The 16,662-nt window shown below is 48.8% G+C and overlaps 1 protein-coding gene across 1 annotated transcript in view; it reads right to left on the bottom strand.

Moving 5' to 3' along the window:
• The window catches only part of CLIP3 (CAP-Gly domain containing linker protein 3), a 31,782-nt gene extending 15,683 nt beyond the window's left edge, over positions 1-16,099 (bottom strand). The window contains exons 1-5 of the mRNA XM_060258523.1: positions 15,935-16,099; positions 6,248-6,387; positions 5,220-5,313; positions 2,970-3,131; positions 67-185 (exon numbers count right to left, since the gene is read on the bottom strand). Coding sequence (XP_060114506.1) covers positions 67-185; positions 2,970-3,131; positions 5,220-5,313; positions 6,248-6,387; positions 15,935-16,070 — 651 coding nt within the window. The 5' untranslated portion in view covers positions 16,071-16,099. The remainder of the gene's footprint in view (positions 1-66; positions 186-2,969; positions 3,132-5,219; positions 5,314-6,247; positions 6,388-15,934) is intronic.
• Between the last annotated feature and the right edge of the window lie 563 nt (positions 16,100-16,662).

Below are 16,662 nucleotides of genomic sequence, written 5' to 3'. Positions count from 1 at the left end.
TGTCCTATTAACCAAATATCCCAACACTCCCCACCTCTTGTCCCTCCACGCCCCTCCTTTTCTCACCCTGACTGCAGGGTTGGCTCCGTGTTCCAGCAGACACTTTACGGCTCCGAGACACAGGTTCGAAGCAGCGATATGGAGAGCCGTCCCGTGGTTGAAATCGCTGCATGTCGAGTTGAGAACTTAAAGGGAGAAACACACACAAGTCGTGAAGTTATGAAGATCAGGTGGCAGCTATTCACTGCCTTCTCCACTCACAGGATGCGAGGCTCAATGTAAATCATGGACGCCCTGGCCCAGAGAGCTTGCTATGAGACAGAGTGAGAGTCGAGGACCACCCAATGAATTCTGGGAATGGGCCATGAGAGATTTTGGTGTTAGCAGAGAAGCCAGTACAGCGAGGCTCGAGCAGGGCTCTTTTCGTAGCCAGAACTTCTTTGCATATTAGGCCACACACCCCTGATGTAGCCAAAACTCCTGGAGCTTACAGTAGGCCCTGTGCGAAGAGCCCTGTAAGCTCTTGGAGGGTTGGCTAGAACAGGGAGGAGTGGCCTAATAGGCAAAGGAGTTCCTGCTACAAAAAAAGCCTTGGGTTCGAGTGTGACCCAGTGCGGTAGGAAGCGGCACAGCAATTTTTGCTGGTGAGGAGCCAGTTCTAGGAACGTATTGGGTGCATTCATACTATGCTAAATAATGCATTTTGCAACTGGATTTTTACTGTGTTAAGAACAAGCAAAAATCCAGTTGCAAAATGAATTATTTAGCAGGTGTGAATGCACCCGTGAGGGCTAGAAGGCCGCTTTCTTCCTTTAAAAAAATTTATTTCAAAGTGATTTTAGCTCTCCTTCCTTCTCACAATGCAGAACCCAAAATGGCTTGTAATAAAAAATAAATTAAGCGGATGTTACATAGAGTTCAATAACAACACTGAAAATCTTGCATATATCTTGTCAGGAAGGGCTGTGGCTCAGTGGTAGAGAAGAAGAAGAAGAAGAAGAAGAAGAAGAAGAAGAGGAGGAGGAAGAAGAAGAAGAAGAAGAGGAGGAAGAAGGAAGGGCTGTGGCTCAGTGGTAGAGAAGAAGAAGAAGAAGAAGAAGAAGAAGAGGAGGAAGAAGAAGAAGAAGAAGAGGAAAAAGAAGAGGAAGAAGAAGAGGAAGAAGAAGAAGAGGAAGAAGAAGATGATATCGGATTTATATCCTGCCCTATCCTCTGAATCTCAGAGCAGTCACAATCTCCTTTACCTCCCCCCCACCCAGCAGACACCCTGTGAGGTGGGTGGGGCTGAGAGAGCTCTCACAGAAAGCTGCCCTTTCAAGGACAACTTTCAAGGACAACTCTGGTGAGAGCTATGCCTGCCCCAAGGCCGTTCCAGCAGCTGCAAGTGGAGGAGTGGGGAATCAAACCTGGTTCTCCCAGATAAGAGTCCGTACACTTAACCACTACACTAAATTGGCTCTCTTATATATATATCCTGTCCTTCACTCCGAATCTCAGAGTCTCTAGAGCGGCTCACAATCTCCTTTACCTTCCTATCTCGCAACAGACACCCTGTGAGGTGGGTGGGGCTGAGAGAGCTCTGACAGAAACTGCCCTTTCAAGGACAACTCCTGCGAGAGCTATGGCTGCCCCAAGGCCGTTCCAGCAGCTGCAAGTGGAGGAGTGGGAAATCAAACCCGGTTCTCCCAGATAAGAGTCCGAGCGCTACACCACTACACCAAACTGGCTCTCGAAGAAGAAGATATTGGATTTACATCCTGCCAGGCCTCAGATTCAGCGGGAGCTCACAGGAGCACAGCTCCTGAACCTTTCTGACAATTCCACCTCCTCCTCTCCGCCTTGTCCGTGAATAGTAGGTGCAGCTGCATAACAATCCCTGGATGAGCTCCGCCATCTATTTTTCTACAAAATGACCCCTGTTCCCCACCCTATACTCCGAATCTCAGAATCTCAAAGCGTCCTACAATCTCCCTTATCTTCTTCCCCCGCGACAGACACCCTGTGAGGTAGGCGGGTCGAGAGATTTCTTCCAGCAGCACCTGGAGATCTCTTGCTATTACAACAAACATCAGTTCCCCTGGAGAAAATGGCTACTTTGGAGGGTGCATTCAACGGCATCATACTCTGCTGAGGCCCCTCCTTCCCACATCTCCGCCCCCAAATCTCCGGGCATTTCCCAACCCAGATCCAGCGCCCCAGTCATAAGTCCCGTGAAGTCCCACCTCCTTTGTAAAAGGCTCCACTCCCTCGTCCGTGAATAGGGTTGCCAAGTCCAATTCAATAAATATCTGGGGACTTTGGGGATGGAGCCAGGAGACTTTGGGAGTGGAGCCAGGAGACATTGGGGGCGGAGCCAGGAGCAAGGGTGTGACAAGCAGAATTGAACTGCAAGAGAGTTCTGGCCGTAAAGGGACAGCACACCTTTTTTAAATGCCTTCCTTCCATAGGAAATAATGGAGGATAGGGGCACCTTCTTTTGGGGCTCATAGAATTGGACCCCCTGGTCCAATCGTTTAGAAACTTGGGAGGTACTTTGGGGAGAGGCACTAGATACTATACTGAAAGTTTGGTTCCTCTACCTCAAAAAACAGCTCCCCCAGAGCCACCAAAACCTCCAGATCAATTCCCCATTATACCCTATGAGAATCGATCTCCTCATAGGGAATAATGAAGTGCTCAGCAGACGTTTCCCTTCCTACCCCCATTTCTGGCGACTCTGAAGCAGGGATTGGCCTCTCTACTCATGAGTTGCTGCCAACTTCTCCAAAGTAACACAGACACCCCATCCCAAGAGGAAGCCTTTCAATCGGAGACTGAAGCCTCCAGAGGTGGAAAGGCATATGGTCCTGTGGGGGCGGGGCTTCCCCCCGCCGGCCAGCTGACTGGGGGCAGGAAGGAGCCTGGGAAAGCGGAAGAACCCTCCTGGGACCTGGGGACTGGCGAGCCTATCCGTGAACAAACAGACCCACCTTTCGGCTTGGAGGACTTCAGAAGGATCCGGATGAGTTCCGGGACGTCAAAGTAGGCTGCATAATGGAGGGCGTTCATGTTAGTCCAGCGGCTGCGCAGGGTCACATCTGCGCCCAAAGCCAGCAACTGGTTGGAGAGACGCACCGCGGCAGCCGGGTCACCTGTGCGAGGGGGGGAGGGAGAGAAAGTAAAGTCCGGGCAGTTAGATGAACTAAACCCTCACCTAGGGTTGCTAAGTCCGATTCAAGAAATATCTGGGGATTTTGGGGGTGGAGCCAGCAGACTTTGGGGGAGGAGCCAGGGTACATTGGGGTGGAGCTTGGAGCAAGGTTATGATAAGCATGATTGAACTCCAAAGGGAGTGCTAGCCATCACAGTTAAAAGGACTGCACACCTTTGAAATGCCTTCCCTCCATTGGAAACAACGAAGAATAGGGGCACCTTCTTTTGGGGCTCATAGAATTGGACCGCCTGGTCCAATCTTTTTGAAAGTTGGTGGGTATTTTGGGGAGAGGCACTGGATGCTATGCTGCAAATTTGGTGCCTCTGCCTCAAAACACAGCCGCCCCAGATACCCGTGGATCAAGTATCCATTGTATTCTATGGGAATTTGTCTTCATAGGGAATAATGGAGTGCCCAGCAGACATTTTCCACCCCCACCCCCGCTTTCTGATGACCCTGAAGCAGGGGGAAGGCCTCCAGCAGAGGATCTCCTTCCCCCAGCTGGGGATTGGCAACCCTACCCTTGCGAGAACTGAACATACAACCCCAAGGGTGATCCTGCAGCTTGCCTGTAACAGGCCAGAAGAGACTCTGACGTCGCTAATTGCTGGGACCACAGAGAAACCTACTGTCCAGATAATCACCAAACCCCTCTCCATGAAAGCACAATCATCCAAATGTAACAATTTAACCATTATAGATAGTTACTCACAAATCCAAACAGTACTAAATTCCAAAGTGATACATAAGAAATCATATAGGAAAAGATCCATCCACAACGCGTGCCACTCCTACTGTGCTTTCTGTGACTGACGGCCAAATATAATCAAGTTTATTTCTGAAAAGTTCGATGACTGGAGAACCAGTCCAAAAATCGTTTCGGGCCAAATAGCCCTTCTTCCAGGGACTGTCTTTTCAAATAATAAATGCGGTAGATAAGAAGTGCCAAAATTCAAATGCTACTCTTCATTATGTATCATTTCTCCTGCCTTGCTGTGTTATATTTATTTCGCTATGGAATGTTACTACAAATTCCCTTCATGTCAGTTTTTGAATAGACTTTGCAGAAGAAGAAGATATTGGATTTATATCCCGCCCTCCACTCCAAAGAGTCTCAGAGCGGCTCACAATCTCCTTTCCCTTCCTCCCCCACAACAGACACCCTGTGAGGTAGATGAAGATATTGGATTTATATCCCGCCCTCCACTGCGAAGAGTCTCAGAGCGGCTTGCAATCTCCTTTACCTTCCTCTCCCACAACAGACCCCCTATGAGGTGGATGAAGATATTGGATTTATATCCTGCCCTCCACTCCGAAGAGTCTCAGAGCGGCCTACAGTCTCCTTTCCCTTCCTCCCCCACAACAGACACCCTGTGAGGTGGGTGGGGCTGGAGAGGGCTCTCACAGCAGCTGCCCTTTCAAGGACAACCTCTGCCAGAGCTCTGGCTGACCCACAGCCATTCCAGCAGCTACAGGTGGAGGAGTGGGGAATAAAACCCGGTTCTCTCAAATAGGAGTCCACACACTTAACCACTACACCAAACTGGCTCTCCCCAACATGGAGAGGGTTCCCCAACATGGCAGCCATGCCCGTGTACCTCTGTGCTTCCTTCCTCCATGTGTGGTTCCCCTTTCCCTTCACACTTTTCCTTCTTTTTATTCCCTTTTTTCTTTTCCCTCCCTCCGCTTGGTCTTCCCTCCATCTCTTTTTTGGTTCCTGTTCTGAGATTCTTTTTTGTAAACAAGAAAGGAAATACTGCATTTGGCTCCACCTCTTGCAGCAGCCATTTTGGACTTGGCTCCGCCTTCTGCGGCTGCCATTGCAGAGTGGAGCTCACGCTCCCCTCTCAAAATGCCAAAGTTGGCTACAGGGCCAAAAAGGGAGGTGAGGCCCACCTTAAAGAAATCAGGTTTCAAAAGAGGACTGAGATCAAACTTAAGCAGGTCCCCTCCCCAAGAGATTCCATCAAGAAGTTCTGGTGCACACCGCCTCCTCGAGTTCGAATTGCCCTCTGCACCTGCTTACCAACACCGTGAGCTCCCGCTTTACAAGCATAATGCAGTAAGGTCATATCGGTCAGGCCGTCCCGGTCGTTGACATGGCAGCCACGCTTCAAGATCTGGAGGAGGCGATATCACGAGACAGCGAGTCAAAGCACAGCTTATAAATTCTGGGTAGACCAAAGACCAAAAGCTGTGCCTTTGGAATTCTGTATGGCTTTCGATATACATGTAAGAAAAACTGTCAAACTTGTTTTGCTTGAGAACTTTGGGTGAAGAAGAAGACTGCAGATTTATACCCCACCCTTCTCCCTGAATCAGAGACGCAGAGCGGCTTACAATCTCCTATGTCTTCTCCCCCCACAACAGACACCCTGTGAGGTGTGGGCAGATTTATACCCCGCCCTTCTCCCTGAATCAGAGACTCAGAGCGGCTTACAATCTCCTATGTCTTCTCCCCCGACAACAGACACCCTGTGAGGTGTGGGCAGATTTATACCCCGCCCTTCTCCCTGAATCAGAGACTCAGAGCGGCTTACAATCTCCTATGTCTTCTCCCCGCCACAACAGAAACGGACATGTCTCATCAAATTTTACATTCCGGGACCAGCTCCAATATAGCTCAAGGCGCTTCTGTTTTGAGATAGCGTATACAAAGAATGTTAAACGTTGAAGGAGGAAGAGTGTGAGGTTACCTTCCAATGGAATGTTGTAAAATTTATGGGAGTTGTATAACCCCAGTTTGGAACTAATGTAGAGTGCAGCTTTGCTGGAAGAAAACTTCGAAGCAGGATAATTAGTTGGCCTCCTGTACGTTGGAACTCTACTATGTATGTATTATGAATGATATATTTTGCAATATGATGTCATTAATAGTTTATTGTTATGTATGCAGTTGAGTGATTTTGTCACTATAACCGTCAGGTTGTTTTTTACACGTTTTCTCCGGGACGGGGGGAGCGGGGCTAGTCTCTGAACATCAGTTATTCTTCCAGGAGAACTCCAGGCCTCATCTGGAGGTTGGGAACCCAACATGCACCCCCCGCCACTCACCTCATTCCCAATGATGTCGATCTTGTGCTGGACCTGCGGCACCCACTGGCGAATGATGGCAAACAGTTCGGGGACGGTGGTGATAGGGTCATAGAGGATTTCTTGACATGCCGGATCATTGGGGTCGAAAAACGTGAAGGCTGCAGCAGACAGGAAGGAAAAGAAGACGGTAAGTGGGAGGGGGAGGCCCAGAAATATGTTGAAGCGAAGGCACTCTGCACACACGCTCAGACACTTGATGCTGTCCATCTTTAAGGACTGAACTTGGAAACCAAGATCACACATTCAGGAGCGGAGGGCCAGTCAGTCCAAGTCCAAATAAAGGCCTGATTTTTTGGGAGAGGAAGGGTTGCCAAATCTGGGTTGGGAGATTCATGAAGATTTGGGGATGGAGTCTGGAGAAGAAGAAGAAGATGAAAGAAGAAGAAGAAGAAGAAGAAGAGAAAGAAGCAGAAGAAGATGATATTGGATTTATATCCCGCCCTCCGCTCCGAATCTCAGAGTCTCAGAGCGGTCACAATCTCCTTTATCTTCCTTCCTGATCAATCGATCAATTCTTTATTATGGTCCAAGGACCAGCCAGTTTGGATAGGGTTGCCAATCCCCAGGTGGGGGCAGGGGACCCCCCGGTTTGGAGGCCCTCCCCCCGCTTCAGGGTCGTCAGAAAGCGAAGGGAAGGGAGGGAAATGTCTGCTGGGAACTCTGTTATTCCCTATGGAGATTTATTCCCATAGAAAATCATGGAGAATTGATCCGTGGGTATCTGGGGCTCTGGGGGGGACTGTTTTTGGGGGTAGAGGCACCAAATTTTCAGTATAGCATCTAGTGTCTCTCCCCAAAATACCCACCATGTTTTAAAAAGTTTGGACCAGCGGGGTCCAATTCTAGTGGCCCCAAAAGAAGGTGTCCTTATCCTTCATTATTTCCTATTGAAGGAAGGCATTGAAAAGGTGTGCCGTCCCTTTAAATGTGAGGGCCAGAACTCCCTTTGGAGTTATGCTTGTCACAGCCTTGGTCTTGGCTCCACCCCCAATGTCTCCTGGCTCCACCCCCAAAGTCCCCAGATATTTCGTGAATTGGACTTGGCAACCCTAAGTTTGGAGCAAATAGAAAGCAGGTTTGTAAATGTACATAAAAATAAATTCTAAGTCAATGACATTCCTTTAATCACACAGTTTCTTTTCCTAAGAGCTAATACACAGAATTTTGCTGCTGCACGTTTTACCCGTTTCTGGCTATCCCTTAACAAGAATGTGTGCAATATTTCAGGTCTGAGGTCAATATAGTCTTACAAAGTTTTAAATTTAGAGAGTAGTGGGATGAGTATCTTCCTCCGTCCAACAACAGATACCCTGTGAGGTAGGTGGGGCTGAGAGAGCTCTGATAGAAACTGCCCTTTCAAGAGCTGCCCTGCAAGAGCTATGGCTGACCCAAGGCCATTCCAGTAGCTGCAACTGGAGGAGTGGGGAATCAAACTCCGTTCTTCCAGAAAAGAGTCTGTGCGCTTAACCACTACACCAAACTGCCTCTCTGGAAGGAGGGGTTTGGCATGGGGAGGGGTCTCAGCAGGGTATAATGCCTTAGAGGGTCTGCTCTCTGAAGCTGCCATTTTCTTTCAAGGACAACTCCTACAACACCTATGGCTGACCTAAGGCCATTCCAGCAGCTGCCTGCAAGTGGAGGAGCGGGGAATCGAACCCGGTTCTCCCCGATAAGAGTCCGCGCACTTAACCACTACACCAAACTGGCTCTCAGCTTGTCAGAAGCTGTGCTGAGCATCTTGAAGGACGGTATCAACAAAGTCCACAAGAAGAACAATTGTGAAGAAGAAGAAGGAGGAGGAGGAGAAGGAGGAGGAGAAGAAGGAGGAGGAGAAGGAGGAGGAGAAGAAGGAGAAGGAGGAGAAGAAGGAGAAGGAGAAGAAGGAGCAGGAGGAGAAGAAGGAGAAGGAGAAGGAGGAGGAGAAGAAGGAGGAGGAGGAGAAGAAGAAGGAGGAGAAGGAGAAGGAGGAGGAGAAGGAGAAGAAGAAGGAGAAGGAGAAGGAGGAGAAGGAGGAGGAGGAGGAGGAGAAGGAGAAGAAGGAGGAGGAGGAGAAGAAGGAGGAGGAGAAGAAGGAGGAGGAGGAGAAGAAGGAGAAGGAGAAGAAAAAGGAAGAGGAGAAGGAGGAGATTGGATTTATCCCCCATCTTCTCTCAGAGTCTCAGAGCAGCTTACAACCTCCTTTCCCTTCCTCCCCCCCAACAGACACCCTGTGAGGCAGGTGGGGCTGAGAGGGCTCTAACCGAGAACTGCTCTTAGACGTGTGGCGATGTTTTCCGCACCCCAGATCACGAGCTCCACTTTTGACAGAACTGACCTAACGACAACACACATCGGCGCACAAACGCTTTCTTTTATTAGAGGCGCGTTCAACACAATTAACCCTGCTGCTCATTAAACAACAGAAGGCGATGCTTGTGAAAAGCTGGCTATAAATACATTTAATTGGCTCGAACGGAAACCGTTCTTTGCAGGGCGTTCAAATCGAGGCAAACCTGGGGAAGGGAGGCGAAGGCAGCATGGAATTGAATGAAGACAGGCGGGAAGTTGGGTGAATCTCCTGCTGCACCAGCAGTCTCCTGGCGCTTTAGACGGAGGCAAACAAAAACGGCGCTCCAGCAGAGGCATTCGGGGACTAGAGCATACTTTGTCAGGGTTGCCAATCGCCAGGTGCAGCCTGGAGATCACCTGGCATTTCAACTGGTAGATATCTGGTTATTGTAGTAGAGAACTCACTGAAAACGTCAAGGCAGTGTGCGATTGCAATAAAGAAGGCCAATGCCATGCTGGGAATTATTAGGAAGGGAACTGAAAACAAATCAGCCAGAATCATAATGCCCCTGTATAAATCGATGGTGCGGTTCTCATTTGGAGTACTGTGTACAGTTCTGTTCATCGCACCTCAAAAAGGATATTATAGCATTGGAAAAAGTGCAGAAAAGGGCAACTAGAATGATTACAGGTTTGGAACACTTTCCCTATGAAGAAAGGTTTCAGCCAGTATCATAACGCCCCTGTATAAATTGATGGTGCGGTCTCATTTGGAATACTGTGTGCAATTCTGGTCACCGCACCTCAAAAAGGATATTATAGCATTGGGAAAAGTGCAGAAAAGGGCAGCTAGAATGATTCAAGGTTTGGAACACTTTCCCTATGAAGAAAGGTTAAAACGCTTGGGGCTCTTTAGCTTGGAGAAACGTCGCCTGCGGGGTGACATGAGAGAGGTTTACAAGATTATGCATGGGATGGAGACTAGAGAAAGAAGTCCTTTTCTCCCTTTCTCACAATACAAGAACTCGTGGACATTCGATGAAATTGAGCTCTGGAGGCTGGAGAAGAGCTAGAATTCCAGGGGATCCCCAGATCCCACCTGGAGGTTGGCACCAATGTTCCCTCTCGTGCTCCACTTCCCTGACAAATATTGTGCTGCTTTTTGTGCAGAGTCAACTGATGGGAAAAGCATTTTTTAAAGTATCACTTCATTCCATCCCGTGACTCACGGCTTCTGCCTGTATCCCTGAGTCACCTGAGCTGTCATGTTTTGGGAAGCTGGTCATCCCAGGCTTTTTGGAGGGCGTCTGATGGCAGGCATCTTTTCATTGTGGGGGGGAGGAAAAGGGGGAGATATTTGGGGTTGGGAGATTTGGGGTTTGCTAGTGTAGTGATGTGTTGCTGGTGATCAAGATTACGTTAATCCATTCCACAGTATTCCTCAACCTACCTACCTACCTACCTTCCTTCCTTCCGATAAGCATATGGAGCAGAAGTCCATCCATGGCTATTAGCCACCTGAGAAACCATGCCTTCTATTTAAACTAACAAAGCCAGAATGTTACCTAGATTTATGGCACTTCACACCTACAACAGAGGTCTGCTTTTTATCGCCCTCCAGTGTTGTTTCAGCCCTGCTTTGTTCTAACACTAACAAGCACAGATCCCTGTTTGTGATTCTTTTAATCTGCTAAAAACATTCCCATGATTCTACAGACCAACTCACTGCCCACTTATATTAAGAATCGCTGCTTGCCATTCCCATTTTTGTCTGATGAAGTCTGCTTAAGAGCATGTGAAAGTTTACATTCTGAATGCAACTTGGTTGGTCTTAAAGGTACAACTCGTCTACTGCTTTGTTTGATTAGCCACAGCGTATTGTTGGAACTCTCTGTCTGGGGCAGTGATGCTCTGTATTCTTGGTGTTTGGGGTGGGGGGCAACAGTGGGAGGGCTTCTAGTGTCCTGGCACCGCTGGTGGACCTCCTGGTGGCACTTGGGTTTTTTGGCCGTGTGACACAGAGTGTTGGACTGGATGGGCCACTGGCCTGATCCAACATGGCTTCTCTTATGTTCTTATGTCTGGGGTACTGATGCTCTGTATTCTTGGTGCTTGGTGGGGGGACACAGTGGGGAGGGCTCCTAGTGTCCTGGCCCCGCTGGTGGACCTCCTGATGGCACCTGGGGGTTTTGGTCACTGGGTGACACAGAGTGTTGGACTGGATGGGCCACTGGCCTGATCCAACACGGCTTCTCTTACATTTTTATAATGTTCTTATGTTCTTATAATAAGCATGGGTGTGAAAGTCGGACAATGAAGGAAGCTAACAGAAAGAAAGTTGATTTGTTTGAAATGTGGCGTCAGAGGAGAATTTTATAAATACTGTGGACCGCCCAAAAGACAAATAAGGGGGTTCTGGGGTGGCCAAACAGTGGCTTGGGAGCACATGTGGTTCTTTCACACATCTTGTGTGGCTCTCAAAGCCGCTGCCCCATCAGCCAATTTGGAGAAGGCATTTGTCTCTTTAAATCACTTCTCCAAGCCAAGCCAGCCAGTCAAAGACCTGTTGAACCTGACAACAGGTAACCCCTAATGGAAGACTCAGGCCTCAGATTCAGCAGGAGCTCACAGGAGCACAGCTCCTGAACCTTTCTGATGGTTCCTCCTCCTTCTCCCCACCTACCTTGTCCATTGAATAGTAGGTGCAGCTGCATAACAATCCCTGGATTAGGAGAGCGGGCAGCCAGCCACCAGGGTCTTTGCCACACCCCCAGCAGCCCTTATTAACCCCTGGAGAAGCCCACGCCACCCTTTCTCCACTTTTATGTGATTCTGGGCAGTGGGTGGCTCGCTGACCTTTTGACTTTGTGGGGGCAGCCCAAGAGAGCCCCAGGAGAGTGAGGCCTGCTTGGGCTGGCTGGATTTCTAGCCAGCCCAAGCAGGCCTCGCTGGCCCGGGGCTCTCCTTTCTTGCATCAGGTTGCTTTTGGCTAATGAGTTATGCTAATGAGCTCCGCTATCTATTTTTCTACAAAACCACCCCTGGGAAGACTGTTCCTCTCTGAGGCTCCAACTATTTGCACAGCAACTGTAAAAGCTGGAGAGTGTCCTCAGCACAAATTTGAAGGAAATGCTGGGTATTCAGGCATTGAACTCAAGTCTTTACCTGGTGTACTGCAGCCTGAAGAAGGCAAATGAAATGGATAGTGGCCCAGGCAGTCCATTGCTGCTGTAATATCAACCTTCTATTGTAATTCTGCCAACTGTTGTTAAATTCTGGCATCGTTTTTCGTTAATCATACTGAGAGCAAATTGTTTGTTTCAAAATATAGAATAACACGCCAAGACTTGTATTAACAATTGTTACTTCTATACAGTTTTTCTTTTTGTCTTTCTGTATAGCCATATTGCTTTTTTTGTATAACTTAGCCCTGAGGAAATGGCAATTTTGAAAGGCAGACTCTATGGTATACCATAGATTCCAGGTGGAATTTTTCCCTAGACTCCCCCTTCCACAGAGACCTCCCCAAATCTCCAGGAATTTCCCAGGTCAGAGATAACAACCGGTCAGGCCTGTCAGAGTCAAGCTGCATCCGTTCCTCCCTCATAAGTTTAAAAGGGAAAGATGCGGAGGAAATGGCGAACATTAGTAGGTTCCAAAGTCCAATTCAAGAAATATCTGGGGACTTTGGGATGGAGCCAGGAGACTTTGGGGGTGGAGCCAGGAGACATTAGTGCTGGAGTCAGAAGCAAGGTTGGGACAAGCGTAATTGAACATCAAAGGGAATTCTGGCCATCACATTAAAGGGACCTTTTAAATGCCTTCCTTTCATAGGAAATAATGAAGGATAGGGGCACCTTCTTTTGGGGGCTCACAGAATTGGACCCCCTGGTGCAATCTTTTTAAAACTTGGAGGTTAATTTGGGGAGAGGCACTGGATGCTATGCTGAAAATTTGGTGCCTCAATCTCAAAAAACAGCCCCCCCACAGAGCCCCAGATATCCGCAGATCAATTCTCCATAGGGTATAATGGAGAATTGATCTGCAGGTATCGGGCTCTGGGATCGGTCTCCATAGGGAATAATGGAGTGCCCAGCAGACATTTCCCCCCCTCTGGCTTTCTGATGACCTTGAAGTGGGGGGAGGGCCTCCAAACCAGGGGATTCCTGCCCCCACCTGGGGATTGGCAACCCTAAATCTCAGGCATCTGCTATGGTTGCCAACTCTGGGTGGGGAAATTCCTGGAGATCTGGAGGTGAAGCCTGGGGGAAGGACCTCAGCAGAGCCGCCCTGAGCCTGCTTCGGCGGGAAACTGATCTCTGCAGTCTGGAGATGAGCTGCAATTCCACGAAATCTCCTGGCACCGCTTGGAGGATGGCAACGCCACGTGCACGCGCGCCGTTTTTTAAAAAAAGAAGTTAAAATGAAAAACAACAACAGGCAGAGACGGCTGAGTTCCTTCTGTGCACCGCCTCGGCCTCGACATCAGCCAACACACATTTGAATCGGCTCTTGTTCTGCCCTCCGTAGCCAAGTAGGCCGAAGAACGGGCCCTGTCGTCTCCATGGCAACCACCGGAGCCTTCCAGAAGGGCTTCCTGGACCTAAACCTTCCTTCCCCGGCCTTCCTGCCGAAATCATCTCCAGCCCTTTTGGCTTTCTCGTGCCCATCTGCTTACTCTCTCCCCCTTCGCCTCAGCCTCCTTTGGCTGAGCTGGTTCTTCATACCCGCCCCGTGTAGGGTATCCAAACGTAACACAAAGCCCTTGGAAGATACTGAATGGCACACAAGCCCATGCGTTCACGCCACGGCCCTCACATACTAGGGCCTCCCCAAAAGCTCAGTTTCTTTGGCACATTACGTGGGCTGCCTTTTAAGTCAGCCTACTCAAGAGCTGATTATAATGTCTGGCTCCAGACCACAAAAAGAGAAATAAGAACGGGGGCAGCCGTATCATCAGGCCTAACAGAATGGATCCCTAGGACCCAACGCAGGATACTGACTCCGATGGCACATCAAACACAAGCAGATTCCCTCTTAGAATCCTAGAACTTGGAAGGGACCTCCAAGGTCATCTAGTCCAGCCCCCTGCACAATGCAGGAGACTCACAAACACCTCCCCCTAAATTCACAGGATAGAATCCTAGAATCACAGAGTTGGAAGGGATCTCCAGGGTCATCTAGTCCAACACCCTGCACAATGCAGGAAACCCACAAATACCTCCCCCAAATTCCCAGGATATTCATTGCTGTCAGATGGCCATCTAGCCTCTGTTTACAAACCTCCAAGGAAGGAGAGTCCACCACCGCCCGAGGAGGAAGCCTGTTCCACTGAGCAACCGCTCTAACGGTCAGGAAGTTCTTCCTCATGTTGAGCCGGAAACTCTTTTGATTTAATTTCAACCCATTGGTTCTGGTCCTGCCTTCTGGGGCCACAGAAAACAATTCCACATCATCCAATATCATCAATCCACACCATTTGGCCCAACTGGAACACACACACGCAAAATGGACTTGCTCAAGCCTTCTCTAGCAACCATCTACACCACCGGTCCCCCCAAATCCTTCAGCCTGTGGGGTACCTTCGGTGGAGAAGTCAATCACAAAATGTTAAAAGGGCTCTACACAGTGGTCATTTTGCAGGAAGAGAGGTCCCAGAGCTCATTAGCACAACTCGTTAGCACAACTCATTTGCATATGCCACACAACCCCTGACATCTCTGGAAGGTGCACTAAATGATATCAGCTCAGCATCTACCTTAAAATGCTGCTTGAATTATAATTGTCACAATAACACCTTACTCCCATCATACTTTTAAAATTACTTTCTTCTATGTGGCCACAGCAGCATGAGGAAGATTTCCATCTGCCTGCTTTATATGTTTTTGGTTATTTTCTCATTTTTTGTGTGGAGAAAAATATTAGAATGTATGTCAAATCTTAAGAGTTCAGCAAAATTCTCACAGGGGGTTTGGGCAATGGAGCCCAGAAGCGTTTGGGAGGGGGGAGCGATAAGGAAGAAATAAAATTTAGAGGTTCCAGAGCTCTGCTCCTGCCCAAAATAAGGCCTGGTTAATAATAATAATAATATAATTTTTTATTTCTATCCCGCCCTCCCCGCCGGAGCAGGCTCAGGGCGGCTCACAACATAAGGGTTAGGGTTAGGGGGGTTAGGGTTAGGGAGGTTAGGGTTAGGGTTGTATATAACCAAAGTTAACTCTTCCAACGTTTATACAGCTGCTCTGTTTAAGAACCCTGTGATACAGAGTGTTAAAGCTGCAGTACTGCCGTTCTAAGCTCTGCTTACAACCTGAGTTCAATCCCCGGCAGAAGCTGGGTTTTCAGGCAGCCGGCTTGAGGTGGACTCAGCCTTCCATCCTTCCGAGATCGGTAAAATGAGTACTCAGCTTGCTGGGGGGGGGGGGGGGAGTGTAGATGACTGGGGAAGGCAATGGCAAACCGTCCCGTAAAAAGTCTGCCGTGAAAACGTTCAGGACAATCAGAATCAGGACAAAAGCTAGGGTTGCCAAATCCAGTTCAAGAAATATCTTTGAAGAAGAAGATATTGGATTTATATCCCGCCCTCCACTCCGAACAGTCTCAGAGCAGCTCACAAGCTCCTTTACCTTCCCCCCCCCCTCCACAACAGACACCCTTTCAAGGACAACCTCTGCCAGAGCTATGGCTGACCCAAGGCCATGCTAGCAGGTGCAAGTGGAGGAGTGGGGAATCAAACCCGGTTCTCCCAGATAAGAGTCCGCACACTTAACCATTACACCAAACTGGCTCTCCATAATTAACTCCATAATTTTCAATGGAGGGAAGATATTTAAAAGGTGTGTGGTCCGTTTAAATGTGATGGCCAGAACTCCCTTTGGAGTTAATTATGCACGTTACAACCTTGCTCCTGGCTCCACCCCCAATGTCTCCTGGCTCCACCCCCAAAGTTCACAGATATTTCTTGAATTGGATTTGGCAACCCTAGCTTTTGTCCCGCGGTGCTTCTGGTTGGCTGTGCAGATAAAAAGGCTTCCAGTTAAACAGAGGAAAGGAAAGGTCCCCTGTGCAAGCACCAGTGGTTTCCAACTCTGGGGTGACATCGCTCTCACAATGTTTTCACGGCAGACTTTTGACGGGGCGGTTTGCCATTGCCTTCCCCAGTCCTCTACGCTTTGCCCCCAGCAAGCTGGGGACTCATTTTAAATGACTTAATAATTGCGTTTGTTATTTTCCCACCTGGGGACTGGCAACCATAACGTAAGCCGTACCTAGCCCTGGCCACTTTCTCAAAGCACTTGGTGGACACGGGGCTGGGGATTCCTTTAGAGAGGCCGAAATCATACTTTGAGAACCACAGCATTAAAGGAAAGGACTTGCCATAATCTTTGGGGAGCGGAGCAGGGGCCGAGGGGTGAACCATGGGTTTCTTCCTTCTCTCCAGGACGGGGCTTTGGAACTCCAGGGGTTGGTGGTCCTCTTCGGACGGGGCCTCAGCAGAGTCGTCTTTGGTCATGCTTGCTGGAAGTTGTTTCCTCTCTGTAGGAATCGCGGATGAGAAGAAGAAGAAAAAATTACAGCAGAACCAAGACATATGAAAAGGTAACAAGGGGAGTAGAATTTAAATCCCAAAGGACAGAAATGATACACAGGGATGGCCAAACTTGTTTAGCATAAGAGCCATATAGAATGAATGTCAGATGTTTAAGAGCCGCAAGACAGAAACGTCAGATGTTTGAGAGCCGCAAGACGAAGGAAGGAAGGAAGGAAGGAAGGAAGGAAGGAAGGAAGGAAGGAAGGAAGGAAGGAAGGAAGGAAGGAAGGAAGGAAGGAAGGAAGGAAGGAAGGAAGGAAGGAAGGAAATGTATGGGGAGGGAAAGGGGAGGGAGAAGTGGAAAGAAAGCAACTTTAACTTTGCATGCATTTTCCGTGTGACATTCTAGGAATCGCAGTAAATCTCTATGGTACCATAGAGTTTTACCACGAATCTTACAGCATCCCCAGCATGCTGATGTCACTTCCAGGTGACATCATCGTGCTGAGCACGCAAGAGAACAGTCCCCCGCCACAGTGGCAACCCTACATAACGCACACAAAAGCTTATACAA

Source organism: Heteronotia binoei, chromosome 17 (assembly GCF_032191835.1).
Source record: "Heteronotia binoei isolate CCM8104 ecotype False Entrance Well chromosome 17, APGP_CSIRO_Hbin_v1, whole genome shotgun sequence".
In the NCBI taxonomy this organism is placed as follows: domain Eukaryota; kingdom Metazoa; phylum Chordata; class Lepidosauria; order Squamata; family Gekkonidae; genus Heteronotia; species Heteronotia binoei.
The sequence above is the reverse complement of the archived record's forward strand: the minus strand, read 5'-3'. Positions and strand labels throughout refer to the sequence as shown.